Genomic DNA, 17,155 nt, shown 5'->3' with positions numbered 1-17,155 from the left:
AGAGCCTAGTTAGTTAATGGTGTTTAGAGCCTATTGACTACACGATTGTCATTAAGACAATCGTGTAGTCTGATTGTGACCTGTTCACAATCAGACAAGAATACTTTAATCCCTAAAATAGGAATTAAAGTAAAATCAGTGAATATACGCTGAGAGCAATACACTTCTCAATGTACAGAAACTTTCTACACACCGGTTGTCCATGTTCACCCATCATTAAAATAAGTACCTGGGTGTTAGTGGACTGGTGTGGGTCGCATCCTGGGTGTTAGTGGACTGGTGTGGGTCGCATCCTGGGTGTTAGTGGACTGGTGTGGGTCGCATCCTGGGTGTTAGTGGACTGGTGTGGGTCGCATCTTGGGTGTTAGTGAACTGGTGTGGGTCGCATCCTGGGTGTTAGTGGACTGGTGTGGGTCGCATCCTGGGTGTTAGTGGACTGGTGTGGGTCGCATCCTGGGTGTTAGTGGACTGGTGTGGGTCGCATCCTGGGTGTTAGTGGACTGGTGTGGGTCGCATCCTGGGTGTTAGTGGACTGGTGTGGGTCGCATCCTGGGTGTTAGTGGACTGGTGTGGGTCGCATCCTGGGTGTTAGTGGACTGGTGTGGGTCGCATCCTGGGTGTTAGTGAACTGGTGTGGGTCGCATCCTGGGTGTTAGTGGACTGGTGTGGGTCGCATCTTGGGTGTTAGTGAACTGGTGTGGGTCGCATCCTGGGTGTTAGTGGACTGGTGTGGGTCGCATCCTGGGTGTTAGTGGACTGGTGTGGGTCGCATCCTGGGTGTTACTGGACTGGTGTGGGTCGCATCCTGGGTGTTAGTGGACTGGTGTGGGTGGCATCCTGGGTGTTAGTGGACTGGTGTGGGTCGCATCCTGGGTGTTAGTGGACTGGTGTGGGTCGCATCCTGGGTGTTAGTGGACTGGTGTGGGTCGCATCCTGGGTGTTAGTGGACTGGTGTGGGTCGCATCCTGGGACACTGACCTAATGTGCCAGAAATGCTCAACATAACAAGCAGCTTTCTATATAGTAGTATGTCATTAATGTCAGCTATGGACTGTATACCTTGTACAAGTAGTAATGAAGATATTATTATACTCGTGACTGTAAACGTTTCCATACCTCCGGCCGGGATTGAACCCGCGGTCATAGAGTCTCAAAACTCCAGCCCGTCCCGTTAGCCACTAGACCAGCTAGCCACAATAAGATTCATCCAACTAGGTATATTTCTACACCATAGGAAGGTTAGCACAGGCACCTCTGTGACCACAAATGCAAGTTTTTACAGACGAATCTCCAGCTAGCGTGGCCGTGACGAACTCTAGCTCAAGTCCCTTCACTTCCTATGGTGTAGAAATATACCTAGTTGGATGAATCTTATCGTGGCTAGCTGGTCTAGTGGCTAACGCGACGGGCTGAAGTTTTTAGACTATGACCGCGGGTTCAATCCCGGCCGGAGGTATGGTTTGTTTGCAATCGTGTCATTACGATTTCTTGAGTCACGAGGCACTGTAAACGTTTGTCAACATGTATAACTAGGATTCCTGTTGAAAGTTTGTATTTTTTAATATATGTTCTTGTGCAAGATCTTTGTATATTTAATAATATTGGAACTGAATATTGCTGTTTGTGTATTAATGTGTGTATTGAAGCTTTTGTAAGAATATTTTAGTTTTTTTAATTACAGAACATTTTTGCACGCTACTGATAGTGCATGAAGCTTTGTAGTATATTTAAATATGTATTTAATAGCACTTTAGGCCATTATGAAGCCTTTGTGTACTTATTTAATAATGCTTCAGGCTACATAACCTTTTCATAAATATTAATAATTTTTACGACTCTGTAGAAGATTTATGTATTGATTTAACTATTTAACCCTCTCACAGTCCATATAAAAATCTTTAATAGTTAAAAGTAGATCGCTGTTAGCAAAATCTTGGAGCCAGCATCATATCACAGACTCCTCAGTAAGTCTGGACACAGGCGTCACCATAGCCCCTTTTAACCTCAGTCATCGTGTCACTGTTGTAAAGACAATCAAAAGGTTGACTTATGAAAACACCTGAAACAGTGAATATGTGGCGTAATTATGTCTACTGTCCTCTGCAACTGACAGTTTTTTCTTCTCACTGTACATGTTATCGTCTTTATCTTTTAATAGTTTTTTTTCTCCAGTATAATTGGTGCGTCTGGGTTCAATTCCTAGCGAGGTGGAAACATTGGGCGTGTTTCTTTACACCGGTTATCACTGTTCACCCATCGGTATAGAATGGGTACCTGGGAGTTAGTGGACTGGTGTGGGTCGCATCCTGGGACAAAACTGACATAATTTGCCCGAAATGCTCAGTATAACAATCGGCTATCTATATAGTAATATATCATTGATGTCAGCTATGGACTGTATACCTTGTACATATACTTGTAGAAATAAAGATATTATGAACAGAGAACCTAACCTTAGTGAAAAATTTGCTGCAAATCTTATGTGAGATATACATAGATTTTCGCAGGTGTTACAGGTAGGGTTGTTCCAAGACTCGGTGAGACCCGACCTCAGTGATTCACAATTAACACCCTGTTTGGGGAGGAAACTAGGCGACGGTTCGATCCGTTCTGGATTATTAAGTCAATATTTGATAATGATCCAGGACTGACCAAAACATCCAACTTGTGGTTTAACAGGGATTTTTTTTTCATGTGTGATATGCAGAATACACACAGCCTCCTTAGATAACATTACATAATATTTCACCTGTTACCCATGAAGAAAAACCATTTCCGAAACACTTTTTGGACAACCTTTCCCTCGGTGTAGAGCTTTACCAATTCATCCGCATGATTTGATAAAGCTCTATGAAGCTTATTCTTCAACCTGTCTCTTCGTTGCTGTCGGCAGGATGTCATTTGCATCGCCCTGTTTCCCTTGACACGAGACAGGATGTGTGTGAGTCTTCTATAAAGTGCGCTGTATAGCCCTTGTGGCTTAGCGCTTCTTTTTTGTTATAATAATAATAATTCTGTTATGTTATCTTCATTGTAGAATAATAAGAAAATATTATAACCTTTATACTATAATAATAAGGTAAAAGGACCCCAATGGAAATAAGTCACTCTGTCTGACTTTTTTGGGTTATCCTAGGTTCTCTACACACATGCTGCTATGTATGATAATTCTATGTAACTGTATTTGTGTATACCTGAATAAACTTACTTACTTACTTACTTCTATAAAGTGCTGTCGTAGAATTATCATCGACTAAGTTATTTAGAACATGACGGAAGTAGATAGAACATTTGTTTGTAACACGTGTTAGGGTGAGGGGAGAGACGAGAAAGTAGACTCAAGAGACAAGTAGACATTGTATTCCAGACACGATTGTGTACCCCCGGGGAAACCTGGCAAGTGCGGTAATGTTCTTATGTAGCAGTAACACGTCCATGTTTGTCGGCTGCCACCCACACCACCCATACCACTCCCATACCACCACCCACACCACCCCCAAATCACCACTATCCCTACTAATTCTACTGACAAATATGCAAATATTCCCAGCAAGTAGGCTTGCTTAGAGCATTCAACTTCATCAGGCCAACCCATGCAACAGCATTATTGCTTGTGAGAAGATAGTCGAAGACGATGCCTATTGTATAAAACCCTTTAAATTTCAAACTGCATTTTAAAGAATAAGAGGCAGGCCTTCTTCACCTGGGAAAGTTGGTATAATATACAATATTCCTAGACGTCTCAATGAACTGCTCAATGTAAATGACTGAAAGCGTTCAAGAGAGTGCGAGTTTGTAGGGAGGCTTCCGGCATGAAGAGGGAAGGGCTTTAATCGTGGAAACCTCGCATGGAGGGGGGAAAGTAAGGTAGGTGTTAACGGAAAGCGGAAAAAAAATGGATGTTTTTCGGTCGCTGCGCGATCTGCGAAAGGAATCCCCGTGTTGCATAACCCCTCTACCTGAATGCATGCAATTGGAATAGTGCAGAGTGCTTCATAAGTTTTTTTATGAAGTTAAATATTAGCGTTGAAGATATGAAGCTAATCAAAAGAGACATTCACAAGCTATCACGTAACACTAATATACAAATTTCTTAAAAAATGGTAAACCACGACATACAGCTCAAATCTAATTAAAACCTTCCGCTAAGAAACGCCAGCTTTGAAGCCAAGCCATTGGATGGCGAAACATATACAAGCCAGGATACCCAGATGTTGCACATGTGTCTAATTATTCATACTGAAAGAGCTCTGGGGCAAGATCTGCACAGTACTTGCCACTCTAACTTTCGTACTTTTTTTCCAGATTGTACAGATACAGTGAACACTGGAAAAAAGTTATTTTTATCATGTCTGCATCCAAGGGGAGCTATGTGGATGCTTTACCGCCCTTCCTGGAAACTTTTTGGCTCCCTTGGAAATTTTTAGAAATGGAGAGCATATATATTGAGGCTATACATGCACATGAGCTTCTGGAATAAAGGAATTAGTGACCAGAATGTAAGGCTTGGTGACAGCATTGTCAGGTGGAGTACTGCTGACATAGGCGAAGTGATGAAGAGCTATTAGCCAAGATTTTCGCTTGTCATTTTCTCAGAGTTTTATTCTTTTGTTTCATGAGTTAGAGTGCGTCCTGGTTCACTGATAACACTAACTTATAAGAGGCTGTTCATTCTCTTTATTTAGAAGTTCAACGTGGTTTTCCAGAAGGGCGTTCTTGCCTTACAGATTTACTAAAATTTTCACTACGGTATTTCAGTGGGCAGACCATGAAAAAGAGTATGATACTCTATATATGGACTTCAGTAAGGTCTTTGATAAAGCTTAACACAGGAGACTAATAAAGAAAGTATTAGCACATGGAATAGGAGGAGTTATGGGTAACTGGAGACAAGCTGCAGGTGTGTGTGTGTGTGTTTGTTGTGTGTGAGGGGGGGGGGGGTTGTGAAGGGTGAGAATGTGAAGATGATATATTGTCGAAGCTAGTGTCGGATGGTATACGCTTACATTTAGGACTGAATGACATGAGAAACCTCGACGGGATTAACTGAGTAACAAGACTCACGAAATCGTAATGACACGGTTGTAAACCATACCACGGGTTGAAAATATAGCGTTCAAACCCCACCCGTGGTATGGTTTGTTTAACTGAGTATTTGTCATGGTCCATTGCGGGGATTATCTTTTCGATAAAAACTGATATAGACTCATCGTTTCTGTAGTCAGGAAGGTGACAGGTAGAGTAATGCAAAAGGTAGAAGAGGAAGATGAAACAGCGAGAGAAGACCCAGTGGCAGCTACCAAGATAGGAAAAAGTATAGACGGGTCTGTGTGGGACTGTGGGTACAGATAGGGTATTGGAAGTATGTGGGAGTGAATGTATTTCTCCAGCTCTCACATATGTACGAGTCAGTGTATGAGGCACACTGCTACAAAATGTGCAACGGGAAAGGACAGGAGGTTGTGACCACTGGAGTTTTGAGCGTCTGAAGGCACAGCTGGAGAAGGCTATGGAAGTGGACGAAAAGGTGTGAAAGGTAGATGGCGAAGAGGTATGAATCTTACGAGGAGAGGACTTCATAAGGGTTGAAGACTAGAGTGACTGTGGTAGAGGTTTCTACTAGGGGCTGGGAGCGTCAGTTAACTCTGAGTCAATAACCCCTCAAGGGAGGTTCCTGGATGCTGGTGAGGACTCTTGATCTAGGGAACTGGATCTCTGTTCCAGTTCCCTGAATTGAGCCTGAATACCTTCCATCTCTCCCACAGGCGCTGTATAATCCCTACGGGTTTAGCGCTACCCCATGATTATAATAACCATTACAATAATCTGAAATCAATCAACCAGTTTAATTGCGCATTGTACAGTCCAATATAAACAAACACTGAATATATAATCATATTAGAGTAAAATGAATAAAATAACAAGACAAAATATTACTGCACCGTGCAATCCTAGGCTGCTAAAACTCGCATATAAAATACCACTGAGCTATGTATTCCTTAGCAATGCCGAACTTCTAAGCAGGATAAACGAGTGCTGAAATTTTGAAGCCGATGAAAAAAGACAGCTTCCTAGAGTTGTCTCATGGAAACCAATTTCAGGAATGGTCTTTAGGCCTGGTCACAGACCGGGCCGGGGGGGGCGTTGACCTCCGGAACTCTCTCCAGGTATACAACACTGACGAGAGTGCATCTACACTCTTCAGTTGTTCCACGAGTGTCTTCACTTAGTTGACACGGGTTGAAAATGTTAATTCGATAGGCTAAGACATCCTGAAATTATAAAGCAAAATCGTGAAGGAAGTTAAAGTAGTAGGAAATAAAACGCTATCGGGAAATATATTCAAGCATTACGAATCTGTCTGGTGTTTGATGCTTCACTAAACTCGTGGAAAACTAAAATCGATATAAAACGTTAGTTTTCAATATTTCTCAGTTTTTATATTCCAGTTATATTTAAAATTCACTACAGTTCTCTTAAGGAAAAAATTATTTAATTATTTTTTTAAGAGTCCCATTTGGTAAAAAAAAAAATCTGTAAATTTGGAAAATTAGCAGAGTCAAAATTCAGTCCCCCCCAAAATACTTCAAATTAACATACACGAGGTTGATTCTCCGTCCACTGACCACAAGACAGACTAGCTTCTGAGCTCCCGTAGCTCGATTGCTAGAGCACTCAGCTCACACAGGTCCGGGGGGTCGATCCCCAGTACGGCTGGAAAACAGGTCGTGTTTCCATAAGACCTGCTGTCCCTGTTCACCCATCAGTAAAATGAGTACCTGGGTGTTAGTCAACTGGTGTGGGTCGCATCCTGGGACAAAATTGGCCTAATTTGACCGAAATGCTCAGCATAACAAGCGGCTTTTTGTACAGTAGTATGTCATTGATGTCAGCTAGGACTGTATATATACCTTGTATATGTACTTCTAGAAATATAGATATTATTATTATTATTATTATTATTATTATTATTATTATTATTATTATTATTATTATTATTATTTCCCACGTTATTGACATTAAGGAACGCCTTTACCTACTAATAATGAGAATTATTTCATTCACGAAGAAGCGCTAAATCCATAAGGATCATCAGCACTTGGGGAATGGGTGGTAATCAAGTTTGATTCAAGGAAGGGGATTTGTGGCTTCAGTTCTCTAGACCAAGAAACCTTGATAAGTCTTACTTACCAAAGGGAAAGTGGGTTGGCTGGAGTGAAGTAATGAGGGCGCCCGCCCATGCTAGGAGTGTGGGCGTGGTGTGGGTGGTGTCCGTGGTGTAGGGTTCGCCCTCGGGCACTGCCTCGAACTGCAGGTTCTTGGGCACTGGGTCGTGAGCCAGGGACCTGCTGGTGCCCATATCCTCCTCGCCCACCTCCTGCCGTCCATCATACAACAAGCGACTGGTGATGGTGACAATGGGCAGAGGCGGGGAGGTGGAGGTAGTTCGTGGGACGGTGATGGAGGGAGTGCTCTCCCGCTGTGCCACTTCTGTGGTACCCTGGGTTGTATGCCCCTCGTGGGGCACAGTGCCCAATGAAGAACTCTTATTACTGGTCTCCGCTGTGGTATTCTGCCTCAAGACCTTCACTGCCACGGTAACCTGAGGAGGTGGGGTAGTACCTGGGTATGGGGTGGCACTGCTGGCGGTTCCCAGGGAACCGTGGACCCACAGTGCCAGCAACACACACATGGTGGCACTCATCACTGCTCCAGAGCCAGAGTTAAGCCACGCCGTGTGTACAACACCAGACGTGGCTTCCTACTGCTTCCCTACACCGTGTGAGAAGCAGCACTACCAGTCAGGTGGCCTCTCACCCAGCGGCTGGAGTTTACCTGGAGAGGGTTTTGGGGGGTCAACGCCCCCACGGTCCGGTCTGAGACCAGGCCTCATGGTGGATCAGGGTCTAATCAACCAGGCTGTTATTGCTGGCCGCTAGCTTATGTTGTTCACTCACTGCCACCAAACAACACTGATAGACAATACACCACTGCTAGCCAACACAACACTGCTAGATAACACATCACTAATGCAGTAACAGAGGTAAGCAAAGGGTAGGTATGGATTAGAATCATTGGTAAAGTCGACGTGAAGTGGTAAAGGCATAGCAGAGATAAGGAATTTGTGTTGGAGTTTGGTTAGGTAAGGTTTGTCAGTCCTGGAAAAAGTCCTGGAGAGAGTTGTCAGGTAAGATAAGATAAGAGTTCGTTCGGAGTTTTAACCCTGGAGGGTTAGCCACCCAGGATAACCCAAGAAAGTCAGTGCGTCATCGAGGACTGTAACTTATTTCCATTGGGGTCCTCAATCTTATCCCCCAGGATGCGACCCACACCAGTCGACTAATACTCAGGTACCTGTTTGCTGCTAGGTGAACAGGACAACAGGTGTAAGGAAACGTGTTGAAATGTTTCCACCCGCCGGGAATCGAACCCGGGCCCTCCGTGTGTGAAGCGGGAGCTTTAGCCACCGGGCAAGTGTTTCTTGACGCGGGTCTTAGTCATATGAAAACCTGCCACTGGAGCTTTTGGTCATCTGACCGAGGCCTTCCACTGGCTTACCGGTCCACCTCTTTAATTATTATGGTTATGATGATAACCATTTTGTGGTAGTACTTGTGTTGTGAGGAGAATGTCTGCTGCAGGTGTAGGTGACACATTTAACAGTACAGTATGAAGGATGAGAAGCTGATGCTGATGTACCCCTCAAGGAAGGTTCCTTGATGTTGGTCAGGGGCTCTTGGTTTAGGGAATTGGATCTGTGCTCCAGTTCCCCAAATTAAGCCTGAATGCCTTCCACATCCCCCCAGGTGCTGTATAATCCTCCGGGTTTAGCGCTTCCCCTTGATTATAATAATAATAATAACGATGCTGATGTTCGTGCAGGATTGTAGTCGAAGTCATGTAGATAAACACACATAAGAGACAAAATTTTGTTCGAATTTTTGACCCCAGAGGGTTAACCACCCAGGATAACTTATTGGGTCCGGTGGCCTGGTGGCTAAAGCTCCCGCTTCACACACGGAGGGCCCGGGTTCGATTCCCGGTGGGTGGAAACATTCGACACGTTTCCTTACACCCGTTGTCCTGTTCACCTAGCAACAAATAGGTACCTGGGTGTTAGTCGACTGGTGTGGGTCGCATCCTGGGGGACAAGATTAAGGACCCCAATGGAAATAAGTTAGACAGTCCTCGATGACGCACTGACTTTCTTGGGTTATCCTGGGTGGCTAACCCTCCGGGGTTAAAAATCCGAACGAAATCTTATCTTATCTTGTCCCCCGGGATGCGACCCACACCAGTCGACTAACACCCAGGTACCTACTTACTTGCCAGGTGAAGGTGACAACAAGTGAAAGGAAACACACCTAATGTTTCCACCCTTCCCAGGTGTGAATTTTTATTATTATTGTGTGAGGAAATTACCTGCATGAAGTTTACAAGGTAAATTATTATGTGCAAGTAATTTGGGTGAGATACCTGGAGGTTATTCCGGGGATCAACGCCCCCGCGGCCCGGTCCATGACCAGGCCTCCCGATGGATCAGGGCCTGATCAACTAGGCTGTTACTGCTGGCCGCACGCAGTCCAACGTACGAGCCACAGCCCGGCTGATCCGGCACTGACTTTAGGTATCTGTCCAGCTCTCTCTTGAAGGCAGCCAGGGGTTTATTGGTAATTCCCCTAATGCTTGATGGGAGGCTGTTGAACAGTTTTGGGCCCCGGGCACTTATGGTGTTTTCCCTTAGTGTACCAATGGCGCCCCTACTTTTTATTGGGGGCATTTTGCATCGCCTGCCCAGTCTTTTAATTTCGTAGGGAGTGATTTCTGTGTGCAGATTTGGGACCATTCCTTCCAAGATTTTCCAAGTGTAGATTATGATATATCTCTCCCTCCTGCGTTCCAACGAGTACAAGTCAAGTGCTTCCAAGCGTTCCCAGTAGTTAAGGTGCTTGACAGAACTTATACGTGCAGTAAAGGATCTCTGTACACTCTCTAGATCTGCAATTTCATCTGCTTTGAATGGAGATGTTAATGTAGAGCAGTATTCCAGCCTAGAGAGAACAAGTGATTTGAAAAGGATCATCAATGGCTTGGCATCTCTCGTTTTGAAAGTTCTCATTATCCATCCTATCATTTTCTTTGCACGTGCGATCGTGGCACTGTTGTGATCCTTGAAAGTGAGATCCTCAGACATTACTACTCCCAGGTCCCTTACATTATTTTTCCGCTCTATTGTATGGCCGGAGTCAGTAGTATACTCTGTTCTAGTTATTATCTCCTCCAGTTTTCCATAACGGAGTAGTTGGAATTTGTCCTCATTGAACTTCATATTGTTTACCGTTGCCCACTGGAAAACTTTGTTTATATCTTCTTGGAGGTTAACCGCGTCCTCAGCAGATGACAGCCTCATGCAAATCCTAGTATCATCCGCAAAGGATGATATGGTGCTGTGGTGTATATCTCTGTCTATGTCTGATATGAGGATAAGGAATAAGATGGGGGCGAGTACTGTGCCTTGTAGAACAGAGCTCTTCACTATGGCAGCCTCCGATTTAACTCTGTTGACCACTACTCTTTGTGTTGGATTTGTTAGGAAGTTGAAGATCCATCTCCCCACTTTCCCAGTTATTCCTTTAGCACGTATTTTATGGGCTATTACGCCATGATCACATTTGTCAAATGCTTTTGCAAAGTCTGTGTATATTACATCTGCATTCTGATTTTCTTCCAGTGCATCCAAGGCCATGTCATAGTGATCCAGTAGTTGTGAGAGGCAGGAGCGACCTGCCCTGAACCCATGTTGCCCTGGATTGTGTAGATTTTGGGAATGTTGTGATAGAAACACAGGCCTTATCTCTAGGCTTTATTGAACATAGAATCTTCATAGTACTTCTGCAACAACAAAATATAATGACTAGTACATCTAATAATGGCTTCTACAGGGATGGTGATGTCTTGCATATGTCAAGAGAAAAGTTATAACTACAGGCCACATATTTAAACTCACCATGTAATCTGCATCACTAATATGTTGATATAAAAGAAGAGAATCACACACCATGTGTTGGCGCCCATGACACACACCAAACTGTTGTTGTTGTTAAGGGCCCCGAGAGGTGGTGCAGTATTATCCTGTTGCTGCTCCCCACAGGAGCAGTATCACTACAATCTCCCCCTTCTAAAATATCAGAGACAGTAATCTCCCAAACTGTTAGGTGGGCGACATACACGTCCCGACCTTCGTAGCTCTTGAGCCTCTTCACCAGGTTCAATATTTTCCAGCGGGGTTTGACTAACTGCTGGAGCAGAATCCTCTATTTCTGTAGGAATAGTCTCAAGGGGCTTTCCAGGAGAAAACGAAGCATCTTTCACATCTATTGGTGTATCTTGAGATTCCACACTAGTGGGGATTTCAACTGGGGCTAAATGTCTTATAGATACTGTAGTCTCTTCACCATTTTGGTAGCGAATATGGGCGTAATGTAGATTAGCTTGCAGGAGCTCTACCTCTTCCACTAAAGGATCCGTCTTGTTCATCCTACGGTGACTCTTCAGGAGAACGGGTCCAGGATGACATAACCAAGTGGGCACGGAGGCTCCCGTAGAGGAACGACGTGAATAGTTGAATAGTCTTTCATGAGGGGTTGCATTAGTAGCTGTGCACAGCAATGATCTAATAGAGTGAAGAGCATCAGGTAGGACAGTTTGCCAGTGTTCAACAGGTAGATTGCGCGACTTCAATGTCATTGTAACTGCCTTCCATATAGTACCATTGAACCACTCCACTTGACCATTGCCTTGAGGGTTGTAGCTTGTTGTTCTGCTGCAGGCAATACCTTTGCTAGCCACAAACTCCTGAAGTTCGTTACTCATGAACGAGGATCCCCTGTCTGAATGGATATAAGCTGGCATACCAAAAATAGAGAACAACTGTGAAAGACAACTAATAACAGTTAAAGCAGTCATATTTGCACAGGGGAACACAAAGGGAAACCTTGAATATTCATCTACTATGTTAAGGAAATATCTATTCTGATTTATGCTTGGTAGAGGTCCTTTGAAATCTATATTCAGTCTCTCGAAAGGCTGGGTGGATTTTATGAGATGAGTCTTCTCTGGCTGATGAAAGTTTGGCTTGCACTCTGCACATACTCTGCATGCTCTGATCACTTGTCGCACATCTTCCACTGAGTAGGGCATGTTCTTTGATTTGACAAAATGGTACAGGCGTGTAACTCCTGGGTGACACAAAGCCTTGTGGAGCGCTGAGAGTGATTGCAAATCATGACATGCTGCTCCACAGTGGGACCTAGAGAATGCATCAGGTGAGATGCTCTCTTGACCCAGTCGGTACAGAATATCAAAGTCATAACACGATAGTTCCATTCTCCAGCCTAATATCTTGTCATTCTTTATCCTACTTTTGTGCTTCTTGTCGAACATATACACCACGGACCGTTGGTCAGTCCTTATGGTGAAATGTCTACCAGTTAAATAATGCCTCCAGTGGCGAACTGCTTCTATTATGGCCTGGGCTTTCTTTTCTACAGCAGCATAACACTTCTCTGATCCTTGAAAAGTTCTCGAAAAGAAGGCTACTGGTCGTCCTGCCTGAGATAAGACTGCAGCAATGGCAATGTCAGATGCATCCGTTTCCACTTCGAATGGTAGGGACTCATCAATGGCTTGAACTACTGAGTTTTCAATGTCCTGTTTGAGAGTATGGAAAGCAGCTTCTGCTTCCTTTGTCACAGGAAATGTGGTAGCACTCAATGGGCGGACTTTACTTGAATAGTTGTAGATCCATTGTGAGTAATAATCAAAGAGACCAAGAGTTCTTCGGAGTGACTTTTTGTCTTGAGGCATTGGAAGTTCCCGTAGAGGTCGTAGTCGTTCAGGGTCTGGGAATATTGAACCTCCTTCCACTACATAACCAAGGATGCTAAGCCTTTTAGTTGAAAAAGCGCACTTTTCCTCATTGTAACTGATATTTTTCTTCTTGGCGGCTTCCAAAAACTTATCAAGGTTTGCATCATGTTCCTCCTGGGTCTTGCCACAAATGGTAACATTATCTAAATACGCATAAGTTCCCATGAGTTGCTCTTCCTGAATGAGTGAATCCATAATTCGTTGGAAGCAGGCTACCCCATTGGTGACTCCAAAAGGGACTCTGGTAAACTGATACAGGCCATCACTAGCCTGAAACGCTGTGTATGGTTTATCTTCATTCCTTATAGGGACTTGATGATAGGTACTCTGTAGATCAATTGTGCTAAACACATAGTACTGAGCAATTTTGTTCACTGTATCATCAATTCGAGGTAGAGGGTACCCATTAAGCGTAAATTTGTTGATTGTCTCAGAGTAATCGATAGCCAGTCTCCGTTTCCTATAATCCTTAACAACAACAACCTGTGCACGCCAAGGGGAATTACTCGGTTCTATAATACCCTCCTTCAGCAGCCTCTGAGTTTCTTTCTCAATGAACATCCAATCCTCATAAGAATAGCGGCGTGACTTAGCTGATATAGGATGGCAATCCGCGGTAAGATTTGCAAACAGCTTTGGTGGGTCTACCCTTAAAGTGCTAAGTCCACAGACAACAAGAGGAGGTAGTTCATCTCCATATGTTAAGGTGACACTATCATGCAGCTTCTGAAAGTCCTGACCAAGGATAACATCAGAGCACAGTTGTGGCAGAATAGCTAAATGTACATCTTGATAATCCTTTCCATTAACTCTGAGATTTACCTTACAAAACCCTAAGGTCTGAATAGAGAGAGATGTTGATACCATGGAAACGGTACCTGATGAGTGATGTACAGTCAAGGAGTGGCGTTTAACTAAGTCAAGGTTGATGAAACTCTCTGAGCTGCCACTATCAATAAGACCATCTACTTCTGTTCCTTTGATGAATACTTTCACAACTGCCTTTGACAGTGAATTTGGAGTAGCTGCAGAAGTCACTGTTGCTAGAGTCACATGATCACTGGAATGTGTGGAGGCACTAGCTCTTGTTGATGCATTAGCACGACATACTTTAGCAAAGTGACCTTTCTTGTGGCATTTATGGCACATTGCTTCACGAGCAGGACACTTTAGACGTGGATGTCTTGAAAACCCACAAAAGAAACACACCGTACCTGCTGCTGCTGTCACTGAGGCAGGTTCCACAGTAACTTCATTGCAAGAGTCTTGGTCAGGAATTGCAGCACTTACAACTCGAGAAGGCTGAGTGGTACTGTATACTTCAGAAGTCTTCAGGGCTGAATCTAGAGCTCTTGCCTGGTCAAAGGCAGTGGCTAAGTCGAGAGTTTTATTCTCCAATAAACGGTGCCTTATTATTGGTGATTGCAGGCCACTGATAAAAGCATCCCTGATGGACTCTTCACAATACTGAGCAGCTGTCACTGCTTGGAAGTGACAGTCCTTACCTAAAATTTTCAGTGCTTGAAGGTATTCCTCTAAGGATTCATCAGTCTGCTGGCGGCGAGTTGCAAGGCGATAGCGTGCAAAGATTTCATTTGTAGGTTTAATATACTGAGACTTGAGGGTTTAGATAGCATCTTCATAGGTATTACACTCAGAAATAGCCTCATATATCTTAGGTGACACAAAATTGATAAGCAGACTTAGTTTATCTAGATCTTTTTTAGGAAGGGCTCCCAAGAAGTTTTCGAAAGTCTTAAACCAGTGCTTCCATTTCTGAGCAGCCGTTGATAAGCTGGGGTTACAGTCTAGCCTCTCAGGTTTCAGTAAACGCTCCATGTTGTGACAGTCTAGCGCAGGATCACCACCAGGTAGCCCAGGATTCTATGTTCAATAAATTGTTGTGATAGAAACACAGGCCTTATCTCTAGGCTTTATTGAACATAGAATCTTCATAGTACTTCTGCAACAACAAAATATAATGACTAGTACATCTAATAACTGCTTCTACAGGGATGGTGATGTCTTGCATATGTCAAGAGAAAAGTTATAACTACAGGCCACATATTTAAACTCACCATGTAATCTGCATCACTAATATATTGATATAAAAGAAGAGAATCACACACCATGTGTTGGCGCCCATGACACACCAAACTGTTGTTGTTGTTAAGGGCCCCGAGAGGTGGTGCAGTATTATCCTGTTGCTGCTCCCCACAGGAGCAGTATCACTACAGGGAATTCAGATGATTTGCAATCCTGCTTCTTAGCACTCTTTCAAAGATTTTTATGATGTGGGACGTCAGAGCTATTGGTCTATAGTTCTTAGCTAATGCCTTGCTGCCACCTTTATGGAGTGGGGCTATATCCGTTGTTTTAAGTGACTGTGGAATTTCACCCATGTCCAAGCTCCTCCTCCATAGTGTACTTAGGGCACGCGAGAGGGGTTTCTTGCAGTTCTTAATGAAAACAGAGTTCCACGAGTCTGGGCCCGGGGCTGAGTGCATAGGCATGTTGTCAATGGCTTTTTCGAAATCTATCGGAGTTAGGGTAATGTCGGAAATTTGGCATACATTTATGGAGTTTTGAGGCTCATTCATGAAGAAATTAGTGGTTCACTAAACACAGAGTCGTACTGGGATTTCAATATTTCACTCATTTCCTTGTTGTCATCTGTGTAAGTCCCATCCTGTCTGAGTGAGGGCCCGATACTAGATGTGGTATTTGCCTTGTTTTTTGGCATATGAAAAGAAATATTTTGAATTTCTTTCAATTTCACTAATAGCTTTAAGCTCCTCCTGCCTCTCCTGGTTCCTGTAAGAGTCATTTAACTTAAGTTCGATAGTTTCCACTTCCCTGGTCAGCGCCTCCTTTCGTGTATCAGATATTCTAGCACTCCTGAGGATCTCAGTGACTCTTCATCGTCTTCTGTAGAGGGAGCGTCTTTCTCTCTCCAGTTTACTCCTGCTCTTCTTCTTTCTTAGGGGAATATGTCTAGAACATTCTTCGGCTGCCAGGAAGTTGATCCTTTCAAGGCACTGGTTTGGATCCATGTCATTTAAGACATTTTCCCAACATGTTTCGTTTAGGACATGGTTTACCTGGTCCCAGTTGATGTTCTTGTTGTTGAAGTTGTATTTTGTGAAGACACCTTCACAGGTACATGCATTCTGCTGATCAGGACCCCTATGCATGTACGTCTGGACTTCGATTAGGTTGTGATCGGAATTAGTTGTTTTTGATATTCTTATGTCTCTTATCAGGTCTTCATTATTTGTGAAGATAAGGTCAAGTGTGTTTTCTAGTCTTGTTGGCTCCACTATCTGCTGGCTTAAGGTGTGTTTTTTGCAGAGACTTAGTAGCTCATGTGTGTGTGACCTTTCATCTGCGCTACCTCCGGGGATTGTTTCAGCTATAACATTATTTGCTACATTCTTCCATTTTGTATGCCTTAGGTTGAAATCACCAAGCAGTAAGATGTTTGGGGATGGAGCTGGAAGATTTTCCAAACAGTAATCAATTTTCAGTAGCTGTTCCTTGAACTGTTGTGAGGTTGCATCTGGTGGCTTGTATACAACCACAATGACTAGGTTTTGGTTCTCGATCTTTATTGATAGAACTTCAACTACCTCATTTGTGGTGTTCAGCAACTCCGTGCAGATAAGGGACTTTTTTGACATACAGGCCAACCCTCCCTTGTTGCCTGTTTTTTCTGTCGCATCTAGAAAGGTTGTAATCACTTATCCATATTTCACTGTCAAAGTGATCTTTTGTGTGAGTCTCTGTGAAGGCTGCAAACATTGCATTAGACTCCTCTAGAAGTCCACTGATAAAAGGTATTTTGTTGTTGGTGGATGGCTTAAGGGCCTGTATATTAGCAAATATGAACGAGGTTGTATTCTGTGTTTGTTGCGGGGATTTTGTTATTGGCATCAGTAGTTGTAATTCTGGAGGGCCATGGGTGGCCACTGGCTGCGCCTCCAGTCCAACAAGGCTCCGAGGTGATGGACTATTTTTGTTATTTCCTTCCATTTTCTTTTTCCGTTTCCTGCCACTAAAAAATCACCTGGAGTTGGGTTGTCGTAGCTACTATTGTTTGTCTTGTGGGGTCTGTGCCTCCTGGTCCCTTTTAGATGGTATGCAGGGCAGTCGATGTTGTAACACTGCTTCTGGAGGACAGAGGAGTGGCACATTTTTGGGTGAAAGAAAGTACAGGAAGAAGAAC

The 17,155-nt window shown here is 43.7% G+C and overlaps 1 protein-coding gene across 3 annotated transcripts in view; it reads right to left on the bottom strand.

Annotated features, from left to right (window-relative positions):
* prom (prominin) overlaps positions 1-7,771 on the bottom strand; it is a 114,354-nt gene extending 106,583 nt beyond the window's left edge. For all 3 annotated transcript variants that reach the window (XM_070102889.1, XM_070102890.1, XM_070102891.1), the window contains exon 1: positions 7,192-7,771. In XM_070102889.1, the coding sequence (XP_069958990.1) occupies positions 7,192-7,705 (514 nt within the window). In that variant the 5' untranslated portion in view covers positions 7,706-7,771. The remainder of the gene's footprint in view (positions 1-7,191) is intronic.
* Between the last annotated feature and the right edge of the window lie 9,384 nt (positions 7,772-17,155).

Source organism: Cherax quadricarinatus, chromosome 83 (genome assembly GCF_038502225.1).
Source record: "Cherax quadricarinatus isolate ZL_2023a chromosome 83, ASM3850222v1, whole genome shotgun sequence".
NCBI classification, from domain to species: Eukaryota; Metazoa; Arthropoda; class Malacostraca; order Decapoda; family Parastacidae; genus Cherax; species Cherax quadricarinatus.
This window is presented reverse-complemented; position numbering and strand designations above follow the sequence as displayed.